The sequence below is a fragment of the Natator depressus genome, chromosome 2 (genome assembly GCF_965152275.1).
Source record: "Natator depressus isolate rNatDep1 chromosome 2, rNatDep2.hap1, whole genome shotgun sequence".
NCBI lineage: Eukaryota > Metazoa > Chordata > Testudines > Cheloniidae > Natator > Natator depressus.
Genome location: NC_134235.1, coordinates 187,662,292 through 187,679,545, shown reverse-complemented (window position 1 = coordinate 187,679,545; position 17,254 = coordinate 187,662,292). Strand labels below are relative to the sequence as shown.

General features: G+C 46.0%; 1 protein-coding gene across 3 annotated transcripts in view; it reads right to left on the bottom strand.

Annotated features, from left to right (window-relative positions):
- CAPN7 (calpain 7) overlaps nucleotides 1-10,641 on the bottom strand; it is a 42,976-nt gene extending 32,335 nt beyond the window's left edge. For 2 of the 3 annotated variants that reach the window (XM_074945581.1, XM_074945583.1), the window contains exons 1-5: nucleotides 10,481-10,641; nucleotides 5,496-5,604; nucleotides 4,504-4,661; nucleotides 2,405-2,472; nucleotides 1,124-1,324 (exon numbers count right to left, since the gene is read on the bottom strand). In XM_074945581.1, coding sequence (XP_074801682.1) covers nucleotides 1,124-1,324; nucleotides 2,405-2,472; nucleotides 4,504-4,661; nucleotides 5,496-5,604; nucleotides 10,481-10,582 — 638 coding nt within the window. In that variant the 5' untranslated portion in view covers nucleotides 10,583-10,641. Of the gene's footprint in view, nucleotides 1-1,123; nucleotides 1,325-2,404; nucleotides 2,473-4,462; nucleotides 4,662-5,495; nucleotides 5,605-10,480 lie in introns of those variants that run through there. The other variant, XM_074945582.1, reaches the window with a different exon arrangement.
- Nucleotides 10,642-17,254: the final 6,613 nt, after the last annotated feature.

Here is a 17,254-nt window from a genome sequence, read left to right as displayed (position 1 = left end):
TCCTGGTTCACATTAACGTAGTCCTCTTTGAAGAGGACTACATTAAACACAAATTAAGAACCTTTTAGTTTGCATGTGCAGCACTCACACAGGCGAGTTACAGTGCAGCGCTGTAGTCACACCCCTGCAGGCCAAACTGTGGGTCACTGTAGACATAACTTAAGATGCATTTGATGGAGTTTTCAATACTTGTAATTTGAACTCAGGATATTATATATTAATTGTTGAACACCAAAGCATGTACAATTTATGTGTCTGATCTTACTCCCATTAAAGTTAACGCAAGAAGGAGTGGGCCTAAGTAAAGGCCCAATCTTGCAAGAGGATAGGCACCCTTAATTCCCGCTGAAGTCAATTTTACTCGAGAGAACTCTGTAAATATTACAGGGATCTCTGCAGCTCACAGGGTCAGGCCCCTAGATTATACACTCATTCAGGTAGGAAATGTGTGGCGTCTATGTTCTGTACTGCACTAAAGAAATAATGAATACACAGAGATAACAGAGAAAATACTTCATCAACTAGAAGAATTGAATTCTCTATCAAATACACCTTACAAAGAATGCTGTCTGACAAGGAGCCATCTGCGTTCACTCACAAAGAGATTATTTTTTGGAACGTGTTAGCTTTCAATACAGTTGAATCTCAGTGTTATGAGCTGACCAGTCAACCACACCCCTCATTTCAAACTGGAAGTATGCAATTAGGCAGCAGCAGAGACCAAAAAAAAAGAAAAAAAATGCAAGCAGTACAGTACTGTGTAAAACGTCAATTACTAAAAATATGAAGGGAAAGCAGCATTTTTCTTCCGCATAATACAGCTTTGAAACTTTACTAAGTCAATGTTCAGTTGTAAACTTTTGAAAGAACAACTATAACATTTTGTTTAGAGTTACGAACAACCTCCATTCCCGAGGCGTTCATAACTCTTGAAGTTCTACTGTACTGTGGTAATGAGTGCTACAGAAATATTTCTCCCACCTCCTTAAAAAGCAACCAACAAAACCAAACCAGAAACACCCAGCCCTCCTTCCCCTCTCAAAACCCAATCATGTCTCTATCTAGCACTTTGCACTAGATTTACATGAATAATAAAATTTAAGAAAATTGGACACTATCTTACCTGAGCACTTCAATCTCCTCTGCAGTGTATCTCTGACCTTGAGGTTCACTAGCTTGCACCGTTCTGACTGTCTGTGGCTTATCATTCAAGGAAAAATCTGGTCCCAAAGGAAAGAACATTCTGACTGGCTGATTCGGTTTAGCTGCCGTTTGTCTGTCTTTCTGAGACGACTTTGACGTAGATTCTTTCAGTGCCTCCGCTCTAAAACAAATATTCTATGTTTGTTTACAGCAACAAAAAAATGTATGGTTTAATTATTAATTTGCTTGTTCATGCCTCCATATAATTAACATCAGATAGAGAGACAAACAAAACCACCTATTTTGCTCTTGCTAAGGAAGTCACTTCACGTAGATGTGAAATGCATACTCAGGAAGTTCCTGATGCCAGCATCTCTCTCTACTTTCTCCTGTAGTAAGAATGGCAAAAATACACCAAAAGTAATTAGCATATAAAACAATTTAGTCATAATTCATTTTCAAGTTTCTGTCACTTTTAAAATTATGCTAGTTGGAGGATTTATGTGAAAATGTACGTATGTTTTGGAACTTAAACACAAAAATCAAAATCCATTTGGATGTTCACTATTCATGTGGATATGAAGAGATTTAATTTATCATGCTGAGAGGGACAAGGGTGTTGAAATAACATCTGCCAGAACTCAACACACTACAGACGATATTTTAATGTCAATTGTTGATTTATGCGGAATTACTCTGCATTTATACCTGTGTAACTGAGACTGGAATCTAGCCCACTAAATCTACTATCTATCTATCTATCTATATATATACACACACATATATATACACACACACACAAATATATGTACAGATTAAACTAAAGTGTTCAATTTTCCCCTGCATTAAAGCTCCACTCAGTGCAGGGGGGGGGGGGGGGCTGGCTCAGTGCTGGCTCGACCCCAGCATTAGTTAGAGTAGCCAAGGGGCTGCTCTAATTTACGCTGCGGGAGATCTAAGGGACCTAGTGTCAGCCGAGAACTGACATTATGAAACTCCATTCCATTCTTAGCCTGTCCTCTCCCTACCCCAGCATATCACCATACCCCAGTAGACACAGGAACTGATTCTGTCAGCTTTATGCCAGTGGGGCGCTCTCCTCCAAAAGAAGAGCTCTCCATGGGCCGTTTCAAGCTAGAATCCATCCCCTTTGTGCTACCTGAGCAACACAAAATGGACAGAGTGGACCAGAGAATCCAGCTCAAAGTATGCACTGTAACCCAATACCAATGGTTTGCATGAGTATTTTGTAAGTACTCACCTATCCAGTGCTTGTCTAGCCAGCTGTTTGAGTTTTGATTGAAGAATTGCATCTGAAGTTTCATTAGCCTTAAGAGAAAAAATAAAATAGCAGGCATTGTAAACCTCACCTGTCAATTTAATTCCAGATGTGCAAGTCATACTGCCAAATACCCACTAGTTATTTTTCCCCTGTAGATTTTAACCTCAGAATTCCTCCAAATTTGTCTTTTTGGAAATCAGTCAATACTTCCTACAGAGATTAAAAAAAAAGAAAAAGAAAAAAGCAACTCTACATACTAAGATAAATAAACCTGCTTCTCTCATTGTCTCAGAGTGGGTGTGCACCATTTGTTAGAATGCAAGGTACTGTTTTAAATTTTTCAGCATGGGAAGCACTAAATTCACATAGAATGCTGGGGGAAAATAAATCAAGTTAAAATCTACAAGGGAAAAAACGCAACTATTAAAGATGTTACGTTAAAACACCATTGAACTTGAGTGTGTCCCTTCAAGTTTTCCAACTGACTCCTCCCCCCTCCCCCCCCCACAAATCAGAGAAACTTATGATAAAAGAAATCAGAAGACTTTCTTCCATTTTTTAAAAACTCTTCAGCTTACAAGTTAAAGTCTCATTTCCAGTTTTTTGTGGCTGGAAGGGGCTTGGGAACAGAGCCAGTGGAGGTTGAGGGTGGGAAGTGACCATGGGAGAAGTAAGAAATGGAATATTCAGGCTAGAACAGATAACTGCTCTCTGCATACTGCCTGGGTAGAAGAACAGACTGGTCTCTCCACCTGGATATGGTAGGCAGAAAGCCCTACAGCTAAGGAACTAGATAGAACCATTGTAGCCAAGAGTGTGAACGGACGGTTTGTTTGGACTTTCTTTTACCTTGGAGGGGGAGAGGAACCTTCTTGCACTGCCTGCAGTGCCAAAAGCATAAAACTATCACCTTGCTAAAGCAACAGATTACCCAAGGTGAAGGGAAAGTCAGACACCAGCTGCATCTAATGAGGGACCCAAGTGAGAAGAATGGTTAAAAAGTGATATTAATTGTATGCACAATATTTAATCTAAAGATATGTGGCAACATATGGTAACAACAGAGAGTAGGAGACAACAAAATGATATATGATGAATACCCACATAGGCAGAAAGAGCTCAGGGCCAACAAATCAAAGGGAAAAAACATTTAGTCTTTGATTAGACCCTGATCCTGCAAAACCAAACGCAAGTGCTTAACTTCATAGCTTGTGCAGTCCCTTTGACTTCTGCGGTACTATTTACCTAAGTGAAGTCAGGCATATGCATAAGTATTTGCAGGATTCAGACCAAAACGTTTAAACGTTTTATGTAAATATTATCTTGAGAAATAGTAATGTTACCCTCCCAATATATCACGTCACAAAAAATGGGCAGAAGAAGATAATCAGACTTGGTGGAGTTACATCATGATGGTGAGCTCTTCCTCTAATGAGTTAGTTTTGGCTACTGGACTTAGTATGAAAAAAGCAGTACCTGTAATATTATTTAGTTACATTTAAATACTAAAAGTAATTAGGCAATTACTTATTTCTATTTTAATTGGGATTAATTTGTACAGTGTTAATGTCTTAAAAGAAGATTAGTGAAAATCTGTAGGAACACTTAAATTATGTTAAGTGTTACTTAAAAAAAAAAAAAAAAAAAGCATTTGCCTTTAATATATTTAAAAAAAAAAAGTCTCCAGTGACACATTAAAGGACCTTCTTCTTGGGAGAATTACACTTTAAACTGTTTTAGCTTTCTACTGGCTACAGACTATAGATTCCAAAAGAATATTCCAGCAAATTTATAGGGTTTATATACATTTTAAAGAGAATTTAGGAAAAAAACCCCACATATCAATTTTACACTGTTGAAGAACAGTGCAGGATCAAGTGATTGTAGCCAATGTATGCAAAGTATTTTTCAATGGGATGTAGAGAATAGAAGGCAAATAAAACACCAAAAAACAAAACAAAAATCAAAATACAGGTACTACATTTTTAAGCCAGCCTCTAAAGATCAGTCACCTGTGTAAATGGAAGAATTTCTTACCAACACATAATTCCACCAAGTTAACTTGTAGCATAACATACTGTTTTCAAACAGAGTTCCACTGCTTCGGAGTACAATTCTATAGCTTCTTCTGCATTGCCTTTGTCATCTTCATCGAAAGCCTGTGTAACCAGGAAATGGGCACGCTCCAGGTCCAATTGCTGTTTTGACTTCAAGGGGTCGGTGTTCTGTGATTGAACTACATTTTTAAAAAATACAGCATTTAGCTAGCTGGGATGGTTGTTTGGGTGGAAAAATCTTTATTACAATAGGTAAGCAAGAACACAACAGTCACACAGCTTATGTCTGCTCACAGGCCAGAAACCAACACCACTTTTAAACATCCTGTCAGATTCTAAGCTAAAAAGACACAATACAATAAAGGAATAACATAGGAACTAGAGACATGGTGGGTCAGGGTACTGTGATTTTGAAATAAGAATATGAATATAGTTAACTTTAATACTATACATGCTATAATTGTTTTCTATAAAATATGGTGAGATCCTGTACTTCTGGCGGAAAAAACTCCTGTTGAGATAAATGAACTTGGTACGACTCAGTGGGGGTTATGTGTGTTGTAGGCCCAAGCACCAATACTGCAATGAAATCACAAGTGGACCCGTGACCACGCAGCGTTCCACATAGGAGAAGGAGTCCACCTGCATAGATTTCAGTACAGAAATGGGGCCTAAATGCATGTGTTATTTGCCCTGGGCTTTTTTTTTTTTTTTTTTTTTTTGCACACGCACGTGCTATGGCTAAACCATTTTCTCAAATTTACCATAACAGAAGTGCTCCACTTCCTTATGTAAGAATATTTCGAAGAAAAGTCGATTCGTGTTAATATGAAATAATTGCCCCCACATAAGCTTCACTTGCGATGCATCTTAGCACTCAGCTTACTCATGTGTTGGGGGGTTCTGGATATTGGATGAAATATGGTAATTCAGTTTTATGGTTGACAGGACCGTACCTCTTCCTACTCCGTGAATTTAATCTAACATATATAATTAGAAAGCTCTTCACCAACCTGCTGAATACAGAGCTTGAACTCTCTCCAAGTACTCATTTATCTTCTCTTGAATATTTTCCAAGTTTGAGCCTGCCATTCCAGCATAAATCAAGGCTTGGGCAGCTTCCTGGGGGAAAAGTTAACATGCAATAAATCTGCCTGCTGTAGGAATAAGTCCTTCCTGCAATATTGGGTTATGAACTTGCAATGAGCGCCATGCAGGTGAGCCCCTGGGCCTGCAAAGCGCCTCAATGACTTCAAGGAGGATCTGCCTGCACAGAACTTGTTTCAAGTCACAACTGAGGTCTCTGTTGCTTTTCCTTCCACTTAATATTTTAGCAAATGGAGTGACCTGCAAAATTAAAATGAGCTTCCTGAGAGTGTATAAAACCATCTCTTAGAACTTGTCTATAGTAGATCAGTGCCCTGGCTTAACTAAATAGATTTAAAAAAAAATCATCAACCTAACTGTACCAGTGCAAACCTCTAATGTAGCCACACTTAAATCAGTTAAACCTTTAGCCCAAGTCACTAAAGCCCAGATCCTCAAAAGTTATTTAGGTGCCTTGCTTCCACTGAAGTCAGTCTCCCCGCATTTTTAAAAAGAGCTTGTTGCCCATTCAATATTCAATTATCTGCACTCATTATTTAATGACTCAGATATCTTTATATAATTGTAGACTCAGAAAATGGAAAAAAAAGACAGGTGCATAATTGAAGTTGTTTTTTTCCTATATTTATCAATTTACTTCTGACTGGAAAACAAAGAACTTCAGTCTGAAAGAGAAGTAAATCAAATATACAAGAATCTTAAAGTAAGACATACATTAGAAAAACAAAACATCTCAATCATGACTCTACTAATTTTGCTGGCAGAACGCTACCAAATCTTCATGTACAATAAAATTAACAGTCCACCACTCTAGAATGCTCCTGGAGCCTCATCCTCCAGTTTTTGTATGCACATAACATGAACTTGTGTCAATGGATGTTTTGAACAAGAAAGGACTGTACAGCTCAAATCTGGATGCACAGTACTTAAGGATTTTCATATCCTACAATACCAGTCTCATTTCAAGTGTACTTACAATGCTATCAGCTAAAGAAAGCTGTACATCCATTCACCATGTTTTTGTGAAAAAAAAACCACAGAGTTTGTAAAGAATTTGCAAGTACTGTGCAAAGCATATAGTACAAATTCGCACTTTAAGTTAGCCATGCTTTTCGTTTAGCAGCATAGCAAACACAGGCCTCAATTCTGCAAGCTGCTCCATGCAGTTGTACCAGATATGAATGAGGCTCCACATAGGCACAGCTGTCTTGGGGCCTGATCTTCCAAGTTCTCCTTGTGCAAACCTCATTATACTTATATTGTCACCAATTGTAGAGAATCTAAATATCTAACCTAAGGCCTATAGAGCTTGAATTAAGATCTACTAACATGGAATGATTACAGTAGGGCTCCAAACAATGTACAGTAACTCCTCACTTAAAGTCGTCCCGGTTAACATTGTTTCGTTGCTGATCAATTAGAGAACATGCTCGTTTAAAGTTGCACAATGCTCCCTTATAACGTTGTTTGGCAGCTGCCTGCTTTCTCCACAGCTTGCAGGAAGAGCGGCCTGTTGGAGCTAACTGGTGGGGGCTTGGAACCAGGGTGGACCGGCAGCCCCCCCATCAGCTCCCCGAAGTTTCCTGTGCGGCAGTCACCCAGCAGACTATCAATTGCCGGCAGTTCAGCTGTCCCTCTCCCCACTGCCTTGGAGTTGCTACCCGGAGCCTCCTGCCTGCTGTGCGGTGGGAGGGGGAGAAGAGTGAGGGGGAAAGAAGGGGGCTAATGTCAGGGTGTCCCCCTCCCCCTTACTCACCCCATCTCCACAGAGCGGGCGGTGGGGAGAATGACACAGATGGAGGGAGCTTGCTGGCAGCAGCTGCTGTCTCAACTTGCTGATCTACTTAAAAAGGTAATGTACTCAGAGTGGGTCAGTGTACTTAAAGGGGCAATGCACCTCTCTCTCTCTCACACACACACAGAGGGTGTCTCTGTCTGCCATGCTGTCTCCCCTCCTCAATTTGTGCTGCCTTGTGGTGTGAGGCTACATTAACAACAATGTGTTAACCCTTGAGGGCTCAGCCGAGTGCTAGTTCATCATTTAGCAGTAAGGCACCCCCTGGGAAATATCCCACCCTCTGACTTCAACACCTCAACCAAGCTTCATAATCATCATTGCTGTGTACAGTATTAAATTGTTTGTTTAAAACTTATACTGTGTGTGTGTAAATATAGTCTTTTGTCTGGTGAAAAATATTTTTCTGGAACCTAACCCCACATTTACGTTAATTCTTATGGGGAAATTGGATTCGCTTAACATCGTTTCACTTAGTGTCGCACTTTTCACGAACATAACTACAACATTAAGCGAGGAGTTACTGTAGTCTGCCTTAGTGGATCTGATTGAAGTACATGCACCTAATTCTCCCACAAGACAGTAGTCCCGGACAGCGAAAAACAAAAACAAAACACCACTTGGAACAAAGGTCAAAATAAATGTACAAGAAAATTAGCTAATAATAATCAGACCATCACTTCTGATTAGGCAAAAGTCTTCAAAAGATAAGACTGATAAGCACCATTACAGCACAAAGGTAGCTGTTCAAAAGATGAACATCCAAAGCTACTCTACTATAATTGTAGAAGGGTCATGCTGTCAGAGTTACTACTGCTAGTCAATAAAAAATCTAGACAGAAAACAATCAGTATGGCATAGTCAGTCTTTAAAAGTTTATTTCCTACTGATAGGACAAGAGTGCACCAAATAAAACAAAAAAAAAATAGAGTGGATACTCTGCAGATACCATAAAGTTGATGTATTACACCTGAACTGGACTAGAACTTCCAACTCAACATAATCAAAATAATTTAGAGGAAGTGTTGTGTAGCAGCTGTGGCCAGAGACTGGAAGTCAGGATTTTATTCTGAGTGCCACGAATGTGAGGTGAGAATGTGAGGTCATGAAACCTCTCCATGCTAACCTCACACAGCTATACAGTTGGTATTAAAACAGAGACCTCAGAGTGCAGTTAGGTATGTAAAATGCTGTTAGATTAACTAACCCCCTGGGTGGGCGAGGATCCCCACTGCGTGTGGGACACAGATGTGGACAACGTGTGCGGGCGGGGGGGCATCCATGCAGCAAATGGGAACACCCGGGGCAGATACATGAAATTGGGGAGGTAGGGAGCTCACGGGGGGGGGGGAGGGGGGAGAGCAAACCTGGCTGAGCGATGGGGGGAGGGCGGGGGTCCCGGGACACGGGCGCGGCGAACCCGGCTGCATAAGTATAAGCCAAGAATCATTATATGGAAATACACAAGTAGTATGTAGTTTGAAATCATCCCATTAATAACCTTTTGCATTGGGGCTTCGCCCCTTCGGTTACTCATCTTGTCATAAATGATACAGTTAAGGCTGATTGCTGCTGTGTACAGTACTTAAGAGCCCAAATTTGTTCACTTGCAGTTTTCTAGCATACTTTGTTCTTAGATCTCGGATGTTAAAGAGATAAATCTTCCCACTTCACTATTGACCAAATGCAAAAATGTCTCCAGGGGCTAGCAGTGAAATGCACCACAAAAATGGAAAAAGAACATTGTATTTCTCTTCCTTTTGCAATGAAATCACATTAAGGTTTCTGAGGTGCAATAACGAGGTTACATTTCTGTGTGCTGGAACTCCATCCACTCCCATTTGTGCTCAAATAAATTTGTTAGTCTCTAAGGTGCTACAAGTACTCCTTTCCCATTTGTAAGTAGCTTCCTGATGGCAAGTCCAACCAGTTTTAAAACACACAGGTAGTTTTAGTTTCCGCAGTCTAAAAATAACCTAGGGAATTTCTGAACTTGTATTTAAGGACACAGGTTAGCCAGATGCAACATCATCCTCTCACGCCAAATGTGTTTTTCTAAATCACCTCTGATGGGGCAAATGTCTCAAAGTAATGGTAAAGCCCCCCAATCCACAGGGACAAAAAATGGGCAGTGATGAGATCAACTGCATGATGAGATCCACTGCATGCATAGCCACTCAGGTCCCTTTTCTTCGAAGATGGGCTACAAGCATTTAATACTCACTGCTCTGAGGAAGACTGTCTGACTGAAGGGAGAGGAGACAAACAGCCATGGGATCTGATAATATATCTTCCCCCAAGCCACCACTTTACACCCTGGCCTGCACTCAAGGAGGAGAACTCCGCTTATCAAACCCCCCCCCCCCCATCTCCCCTTCCATGCCCGCTTGGCAGCTGTGACTGGTCAGTGTCAAAAGCCCAGGCGATCTTCCAGTCCCCGCACAGTCCAGTTCTAGGACTAACCCCCTCGGTGAGCGAGGACCCTCACGGCGTGTGGGACACAGATGCGGACAGTGTGCGCGGGCGGGGGGGCATCCATGCAGTAGACAGGATCACCCGGGGCAGATACATAAAATCGGGGAGGTAGGGAGCTCCCGGAAGGGCGGGGGTCCCGGGGCGGGGAGGGGAACCCGGGACGGGGCGAACCCGGCTGCAGCGGCGGAGGGGGTCCCGGGGCGGGGCGAACCCGGCTGCAGCGGCGGGGGAAGGGAAGGGGAGGGGAGGGGGTCCCGGGGCGGGGCGAACCCGGCTGCAGCGGCGAGGGGAGGGGAGGGGAGGGGGTCCCGGGGCGGGGCGAACCCGGCTGCAGCGGCGGGGGGAGGGGAGGGGAGGGGGTCCCGGGGCGGGGCGAACCCGGCTGCAGCGGCGGGGGGAGGGGAGGGGAGGGGGTCCCGGGGCGGGGCGAACCCGGCTGCAGCGGCGGGGGGGAGGGGACGGGGTCCCGGGGCGGGGCGAACCCGGCTGCAGCGGCGGGGGGGGAGGGGAGAGGACGGGGTCCCGGGGCGGGGCGAACCCGGCTGCAGCGGCGGGGGGAGGGGACGGGGTCCCGGGGCGGGGCGAACCCGGCTGCAGCGGCGGGGGGAGGGGTCCCGGCACCTTGTAGTAAAAGGCCGCCTCCTGGTAGCGCCCGCCCTGGTCTCTCTGCACCGCCAGCTGGGCGAACTTCACCGCGTCCAGCTCTAGCGCCGCCGCGTCCATGGCCAGGCCAAACCCGACCCGACCGGACCCACGTTTGGTCCCTTCTTCCGCTTCCTCCCTGCGCCAGCTCCCGCCTCGGCACCTGCGCCCCCGCCCCCGCCCCCGCCCCCGCTCGCGTGCAACCTGCGCATGCGCCCACAGGCGGTTTCGGTTTCTCCGGAAGGAAGGTAACTGGTGCGCGTGCCGGGAGGAGGGAGGCCGGGCGCGCGCGCCTCCCCCCACACCCCGCCATGGCCGGTCTCGTGCGCGGGCTGCCGTCCACGTGCGCGGCTCGGGCGCTGCCCTGCTGCTGGGGGACGCTCGGTCAGCTGCCGGCGGGGCTAGGGCGGCAAAGCCCTGGCTGCAGGTTACCGGCTGGACTGGAGCGGTCCTCGCGAGGCGGCGTCCTTGGTGCCCCGGCCGTTAGCGAGACCCCCGAGTTTATGCTCTTTTCTGTTTTGCTCTGTAGAAAGCAGCTTCCAATGTTAAGAGGATGCCTTTTTGCTTTTAATCACTTCTTTTGCTTCCTTGTTTAGCCACCATCACACTTTTTTGGTCCTCTTGTGTTTTTTAATTTGGGGAATACATTTAATTTGAGCCTTTCTTTTGGTGTTTTTAAAAAGTTTCCATGCAGCTTGCAGGCATTTCCCTCTTGTGACTGGCCCTTTTAACTTCTGTTTAACTAGCTTCCTTATTTTTGTGTAGTTTCCATTTCGGAGGTTAAATGCTACTGTGTTGGGTGATCATGCACTAAGCAGAGCACTGTTTTTACAAGCGGATCCAGCTGAAAAAGCTAAATTTAGTGCTGATATTCTTGGTTGCTATATGAATTTTATTGCTTTTGTCATGTTGGTAATCATATAAAACAGTCACTTTAATCAACATTAGGATTGCAATTTTATGTGTTGCCCTTTTCATTTAATTAATTTTTTTCATACAACATTTGCTGTAAAAAATTATTTGAATGTGTATGATGGGTGATGTTTGGAAGGTCTATGCAAGTATTTGGAATTGCATGCAGGTACTAGATTAGCGATTGCTAATGAAATGATGGTACATGGCATAAAATAATTTCCAGAACTATGATTTCCTATTGCTGACTCAGCACTGAGGCAAAACATTATGGCAAATAAACATCTATTTAAACAGTAAGACGTCAAACCTGTTTCAGCTTTGAATCACAATGGCTGTTTCTATTCTGCAAATGATTGCTGTAGACAGTAATCAATATGTTTAATGTATTTTGGTCAACTGGAAGAAGAACTATTCTCTGTGTCTTTGTTGATCTGTGGCATTCAGGCTGCCTCACTACAGCCCTGACCAAATTTACTCCTGGGGTAATTCTGGGCCACTGTGCATGCACAGAATTTATGTCCCCTACAGATTTCTTTGCTTCCCTGCAGAAAGGGAAAGCAAAGGGAAGCCACAAGAGTGTCATGTGACCCTCCCCAACAGTATCTTTCAGCTGCCCTCTCTTTCAGTATCTTTCCAGGCCAGAGAGTGGGGTGGGGCAGGGCAGGGGGTCAGGACTGGTGAAAACTGGGCTGATGGCTCTTAAGCTGTGCTGGGATCAGCTGCTAGTCACAGCTGGGCTGGAGAGGACAGGACTTCCTCTTCCCCTGCATGGCATCTAGGGCCAAGTCAGACCCGCCCCCAGATTTCTCCCCTGGCTGCAGGAAACTGCAAATTTTCCCCTGCCTGCTTCCTGCACCCATTGCTCTTCAGGGGGAGGGAGTCCTGTACTGGGAGCTGCTCCTCAATCCGTCCAACCCCCGTGCATCCAGACCACCTCATACACAGACCCTCCTACCGAGTCTCACCCCCTGCACTCAGAACCCCTCCTGATGAACCCCATGTACTGATGAGCCACCTGAACCCGGATCCCCACCCCACCAAGCCCCAACCAGTTGTACTTGGATCCCAACCACACTGAGCCCCACTCCCCCAGCATCTGGACCGCCTATTGAGCCCCCCACACCCAGACCCCCCTGTTGCGGTCCAAATACAAGACAGAACAAGGCTTTAAGCAAGCAAGCAGGCTGGTCTGCCGACGGGCTGGTCCCCTGTCAGCTTTCCACCCTCTCTTTTATTTCTCTCCCTCCTGCTGCGCATTACATACTCCAACAGATAAAAGGAATACACTGGCTTTGTTTAATATTCTTATTTACCAATTTCTATCTACCGCATTCCTTGCTCTCGGGCCTTGAGTCCAGTCCTGGGAGGCTTCCCACAGTTCATGTCATCTGGACGAGACTCCAAGGTTCATGCCCTTGAGAGGAGCCGTGTGTGCACTGCTCCTACACAACACTCCGGGTGTGCCCTGAATGTTGCCAAGTGCATGAACCCTGCATGAATGCTACATCCCCTCCTTTTTTGTTTATTTGTGCTCGGCCATTTCATGGTAGCCATCAATTTGCTTTTGCAAACCAATTAACTCCCGGACAGACAAGGTCATAACCCGTGGAGCCTGCCAGGGCGGGTCTCGACAAAGCCTTAACAAAAAGGAAATACATTGCACACAGCAACAGCAAAAAATAAGCCCAAGAAGGTAAAGTGTAATTGGCCGGGCCCCAATTAGCCATGCTAGAGTACTGGGAAGAGAGGTTCGTGTAAGCAGCGAGCATCATCTCATTGCCTATTTCCTCAGGGTGATGACATACTGGAATAAGGCACGTACCTAACAATTCTTCAGCTGCTACAAAATCAGATAAACAAAAGTGGGTAACATTTGCTATTGAAGTCAATCTTTCCCATAGGTTATATGTCATTCAGGCCCGTAACGGAGGAGGCGCTCCCGAGTCAACCCCTACAGGAAATAGCAGGCACATAAGGCACACAATCAATACAGAATTAGCAGTGATTTGGGCAAGAATGGCCACAAACAGAGTCTCAGGAGTCTCTGGCTGTTGGTTTGCTGCCAGTCTTCGTTGAGCCGTGGCGACCAATGCTTTCACTGCTCCCCATGTCACGGGCTGGCTTGGGACGCTACGTCTCCTCCGTCTCCGTCCTGCCATTGTCGACCCGGGAGGCACCGCGTTCTCCTCCAAGGTCAGCTGAAACTCCGGTATGGGGTTCGACAGCCCCTGGTGCCACGCCATGCTGTTTCAGTGCCGGTCGCACACACCGGCTGGAACCCACAACGGTCCTGCAGGGAGAGACACAGCAGCATATCCCCGACCCCAAGTAATTAAAGGTACTGGGCCCAACCACTGCGGATCGGGCAGCTGATGGTAATAGACACGCGGTCTTTCCAGTACCTCGGACTTATGAAAATGCCAATCCACGGGGGTCTGCTGATCTGTATTCAGTGTTAAATTATTTAAAGTAAACAAAAGGACATGCAATTGTTGCTGAATGTCTCCTAAGGTTCGAAGACGCAGCTCCCCTTGTTTTAATTGTTTATCAAGCAAGGCTTTTAGCGTGCGATTTGCACGTTCAACAATGGCTTGGCCTGTGGAATTATAAGGGATCCCGTGTTTGAGACGGACGTCCCATTGGGCACAAAAGGTGGAGAGGGCTGTGGAGCAATAGGCTGGGGCATTATCCATTTTTATCTGGCTCGGGCGACCCATAACAGCAAAACAGGCTAGCAAATGGTGAATAACTTTGGGAGTGGCTTCCCCACGCTGTGGGGTCGCCCAGAGGAATCCCGAATAGGTATCAATGGAAACATGTAAAAATGAATAGGGGCGGAATTGTGGCACGTGAGTGACATCCATTTGCCACAGCTGATTCGCTGCGGTACCTCTGGGGTTAACGGCATAAGGAAAGGTAGGGGCAGCAGCGGCACAGTGGGGGCAGGAACGAACAATAGAACGTGCATGATCAGCAGGAATGTGAAATTGGCGGGCCAAAACAGAGGCAGACTGAAGAAAAAAGGAATGGCTTTCAATGGGGTCAGAAAAAAGGGAATTTACCTGACCACGTAACGCGCGATCAGCGCGTGCATTGCCTTCAATGAGTAGCCCAGACAGAGGGGTATGACTGCGAATATGAGCAACAAAATAAGGGAAATTACAAGTGGTGATGAGACACTGTAAGGACAAAAACAGGCGAAGAAGGTCCGCATCGACGTGAGGGGTAATGAGGGCAAGGGGTAAATGATCAATTACCTGATAAACATAATGCGTGTCCACGATTAAATTAAAGGGACAATCAGCAAAAAGTTGAAAGGCCAAAATAACAGCAGCCAGTTCTGAGCGCTGCGCAGATCGCTGAGGCAGCGTAAAACGAGAATGCCAACGAGGGGGGTCACCTAATTGATAGGTGACAACACCGCGATGTAGAGAGCCATCAGTAAAAAGAGTGATAGCTGAAACAATAGGTCGAGAGCGGCTAAGACGATGTACGATTTAGTGGCACCTTTTGAGTAATCACCAACCGAGGATCTTTTGGGGGATTATAAGAGATCTCTCCCACATAATCACAAAGAGCAACCTGCCAGGCCAAGGAAGTGTGATACAAGGAATCAAATTCACTACGTGACAAGGGGAACACAATGGCAACTAAATCAGTGCCTGTGAGTTGCACTGCACGGTGGCGGGCTTTACGAACAAGGTCGGACAGGGCATCTAAATAAGGAATAATGTTCCGAGGAGGAGTGGAAGACAAATATATCCACTCTGATAGAGACGGCTGTGTCTGTACGAGGTACAAACAGAGCTGCAGTGGGCGTATGAGGGGTGGCAAGAAGAACCAACCGCAGGGGACGGACCTCAGTGAGTCTATCCACGAACTGCTGACTCAATACTGCATTGATCTGTCGAATGCAGGCAATGTGCTCCTCAGTGATGGCAATAACTGCGCCCAGTGCCCGAGCTCCACGTAGGAGCTCAAACAACGGCTGCAGCATCGATGTGGGGAGACGGAAGTAGGGTCGAATCCAATTTAAATGACCCAAAATTTGTTGTAATTTAACAAGGGTTAGGGGTTGGGGTAGGACCACTTCCGGGCGAACAGGGGCCGCGTAGGTTTGTAAAACCTTATGCCCGAGATATTGGTAGGGATAAGAGAGTTGAATTTTTTCTGGTGCCACTAACAGGCCATTTTGGCCAAGAATCTGAGACAAATATTCAAGCTGTTGTGCCGTGACCTGGGGACCGCTAAGCAAAATATCATCCATATAATGGTAGACCTTTAGTGTGGGGTATCGGGCACGAAAAGGGGCGGGGGCCCGATCCACAAAAAGTTGACACAAGGTTGGACTATTTTGCATTCCCTGGGGCAAGACGTTCCACTGATACCTTTGAGAGGGTCGCTGATTATTATATTCTGGCACTGTAAACGCGAATTTTTTGCGATCTTGTGGACAAAGGGGGATTGTGAAAAAAACAATCTTTTTTAAATCTAACACACAAAGCTGATCGGTTTGAGGAATTAAATTCGGGTTTGGCAACCCAAACTGCAAGGGGCCCATGGGTTGGATGCGTTTATTTATTTCCCTTAAATCGTGTAACAGCCTCCATGCACCAGATTTTTTCTTAATAACGAACACCGGGGTGTTCCAAGGACTAGTGGAGCTCTCCAAGCGCTGTGCATGCAAATGTTGTTGCACAAGTGAATGAAGCGCTTTCAGCTTTTCTAGGGGGAGGGGCCACTGGTCAATCCATACGGGCTCTAAGGATTGCCATACCAATGGTAATGCGGAGGGCAAGGTGGGTGGGGGAGGGTTTTGGGCCATTATATATTAATATCGAGGGTGGTGTCCAGCTTTACAAGTAAGTCACGGCCCCAAATATTGAGGTGGACAGGGAGCACAAAAGGGCGGATCGTAGCAAGGACATGGCCTCCTGGTTTAGAGACCGTGACCCGAGACAAACTTTGGCGCCCGGGTTTGCTACCCCCGATCCCCCACAACTCTTTAGAAGGAACTGTTGGCCAACTGACCGGCCAGTCCTGATCACGAATCACCGTAACATCAGCTCCAGTGTCCACCAGCCCTGAAAAGGAAAATTATTTAAAAGAAGTGTTAACTGAGGTTTCGAGGGGCGGAGCGACATTGTTAGAGCAACAAATTGAGAGGACGTGTCGTGAGGCGGCGACTGAGACAGCGTCGATCCAAAGCCGCCTCCACCCCGGGCTCGATCCTCTGCGGCTGGCACCTGATAGGGGACTAAAATCAATTGTGCAATTGACCGTCCACACGGGAGCGACTGCGGAAGATGGGTCCACACCTGAACCTTAATAACGCCGGTGTAATCGGCGTCAATGACCCCTGGGATGACAAAAAAACCCTGTTTCCCAGCATGTGAGCAAGGGAGAACCAGACCCACAAATCCGGCAGGGAGAGGTCCCGTCACCTGTGTAGGTATGGTGCAAACCTCCCCCGGCAACTGAAAATCAGCGTCCTCCTGCATAATCAAATCAAGCCCTGCACTTCCGGCAGTCGCCGCCCTCATGGAGTCTATGGTTTTTAAGGCAGAGGAACAGTTGTCTGAATGGGGAACACCCCCGTTTGGCCCTGGGTTCAGGGGGGACCCGTCGTGCGGTTTCCCGACCCGCTACGACACTGATTAGCCCAGTGATAGCCCTTCCGACACTTGGGGCACTTCTTTGAGGGGCGGGCGGGCGCCGTCGATGAGCGGCACTCCCGCTGAAAGTGACCCTCCTTACCACAGCGGTAACAACGCTTCCCCTCCTTCCCGCTTTTCCGCAGGGCGGCGGCCATAACCCCAGCTTTATGTGCTTGTGTGC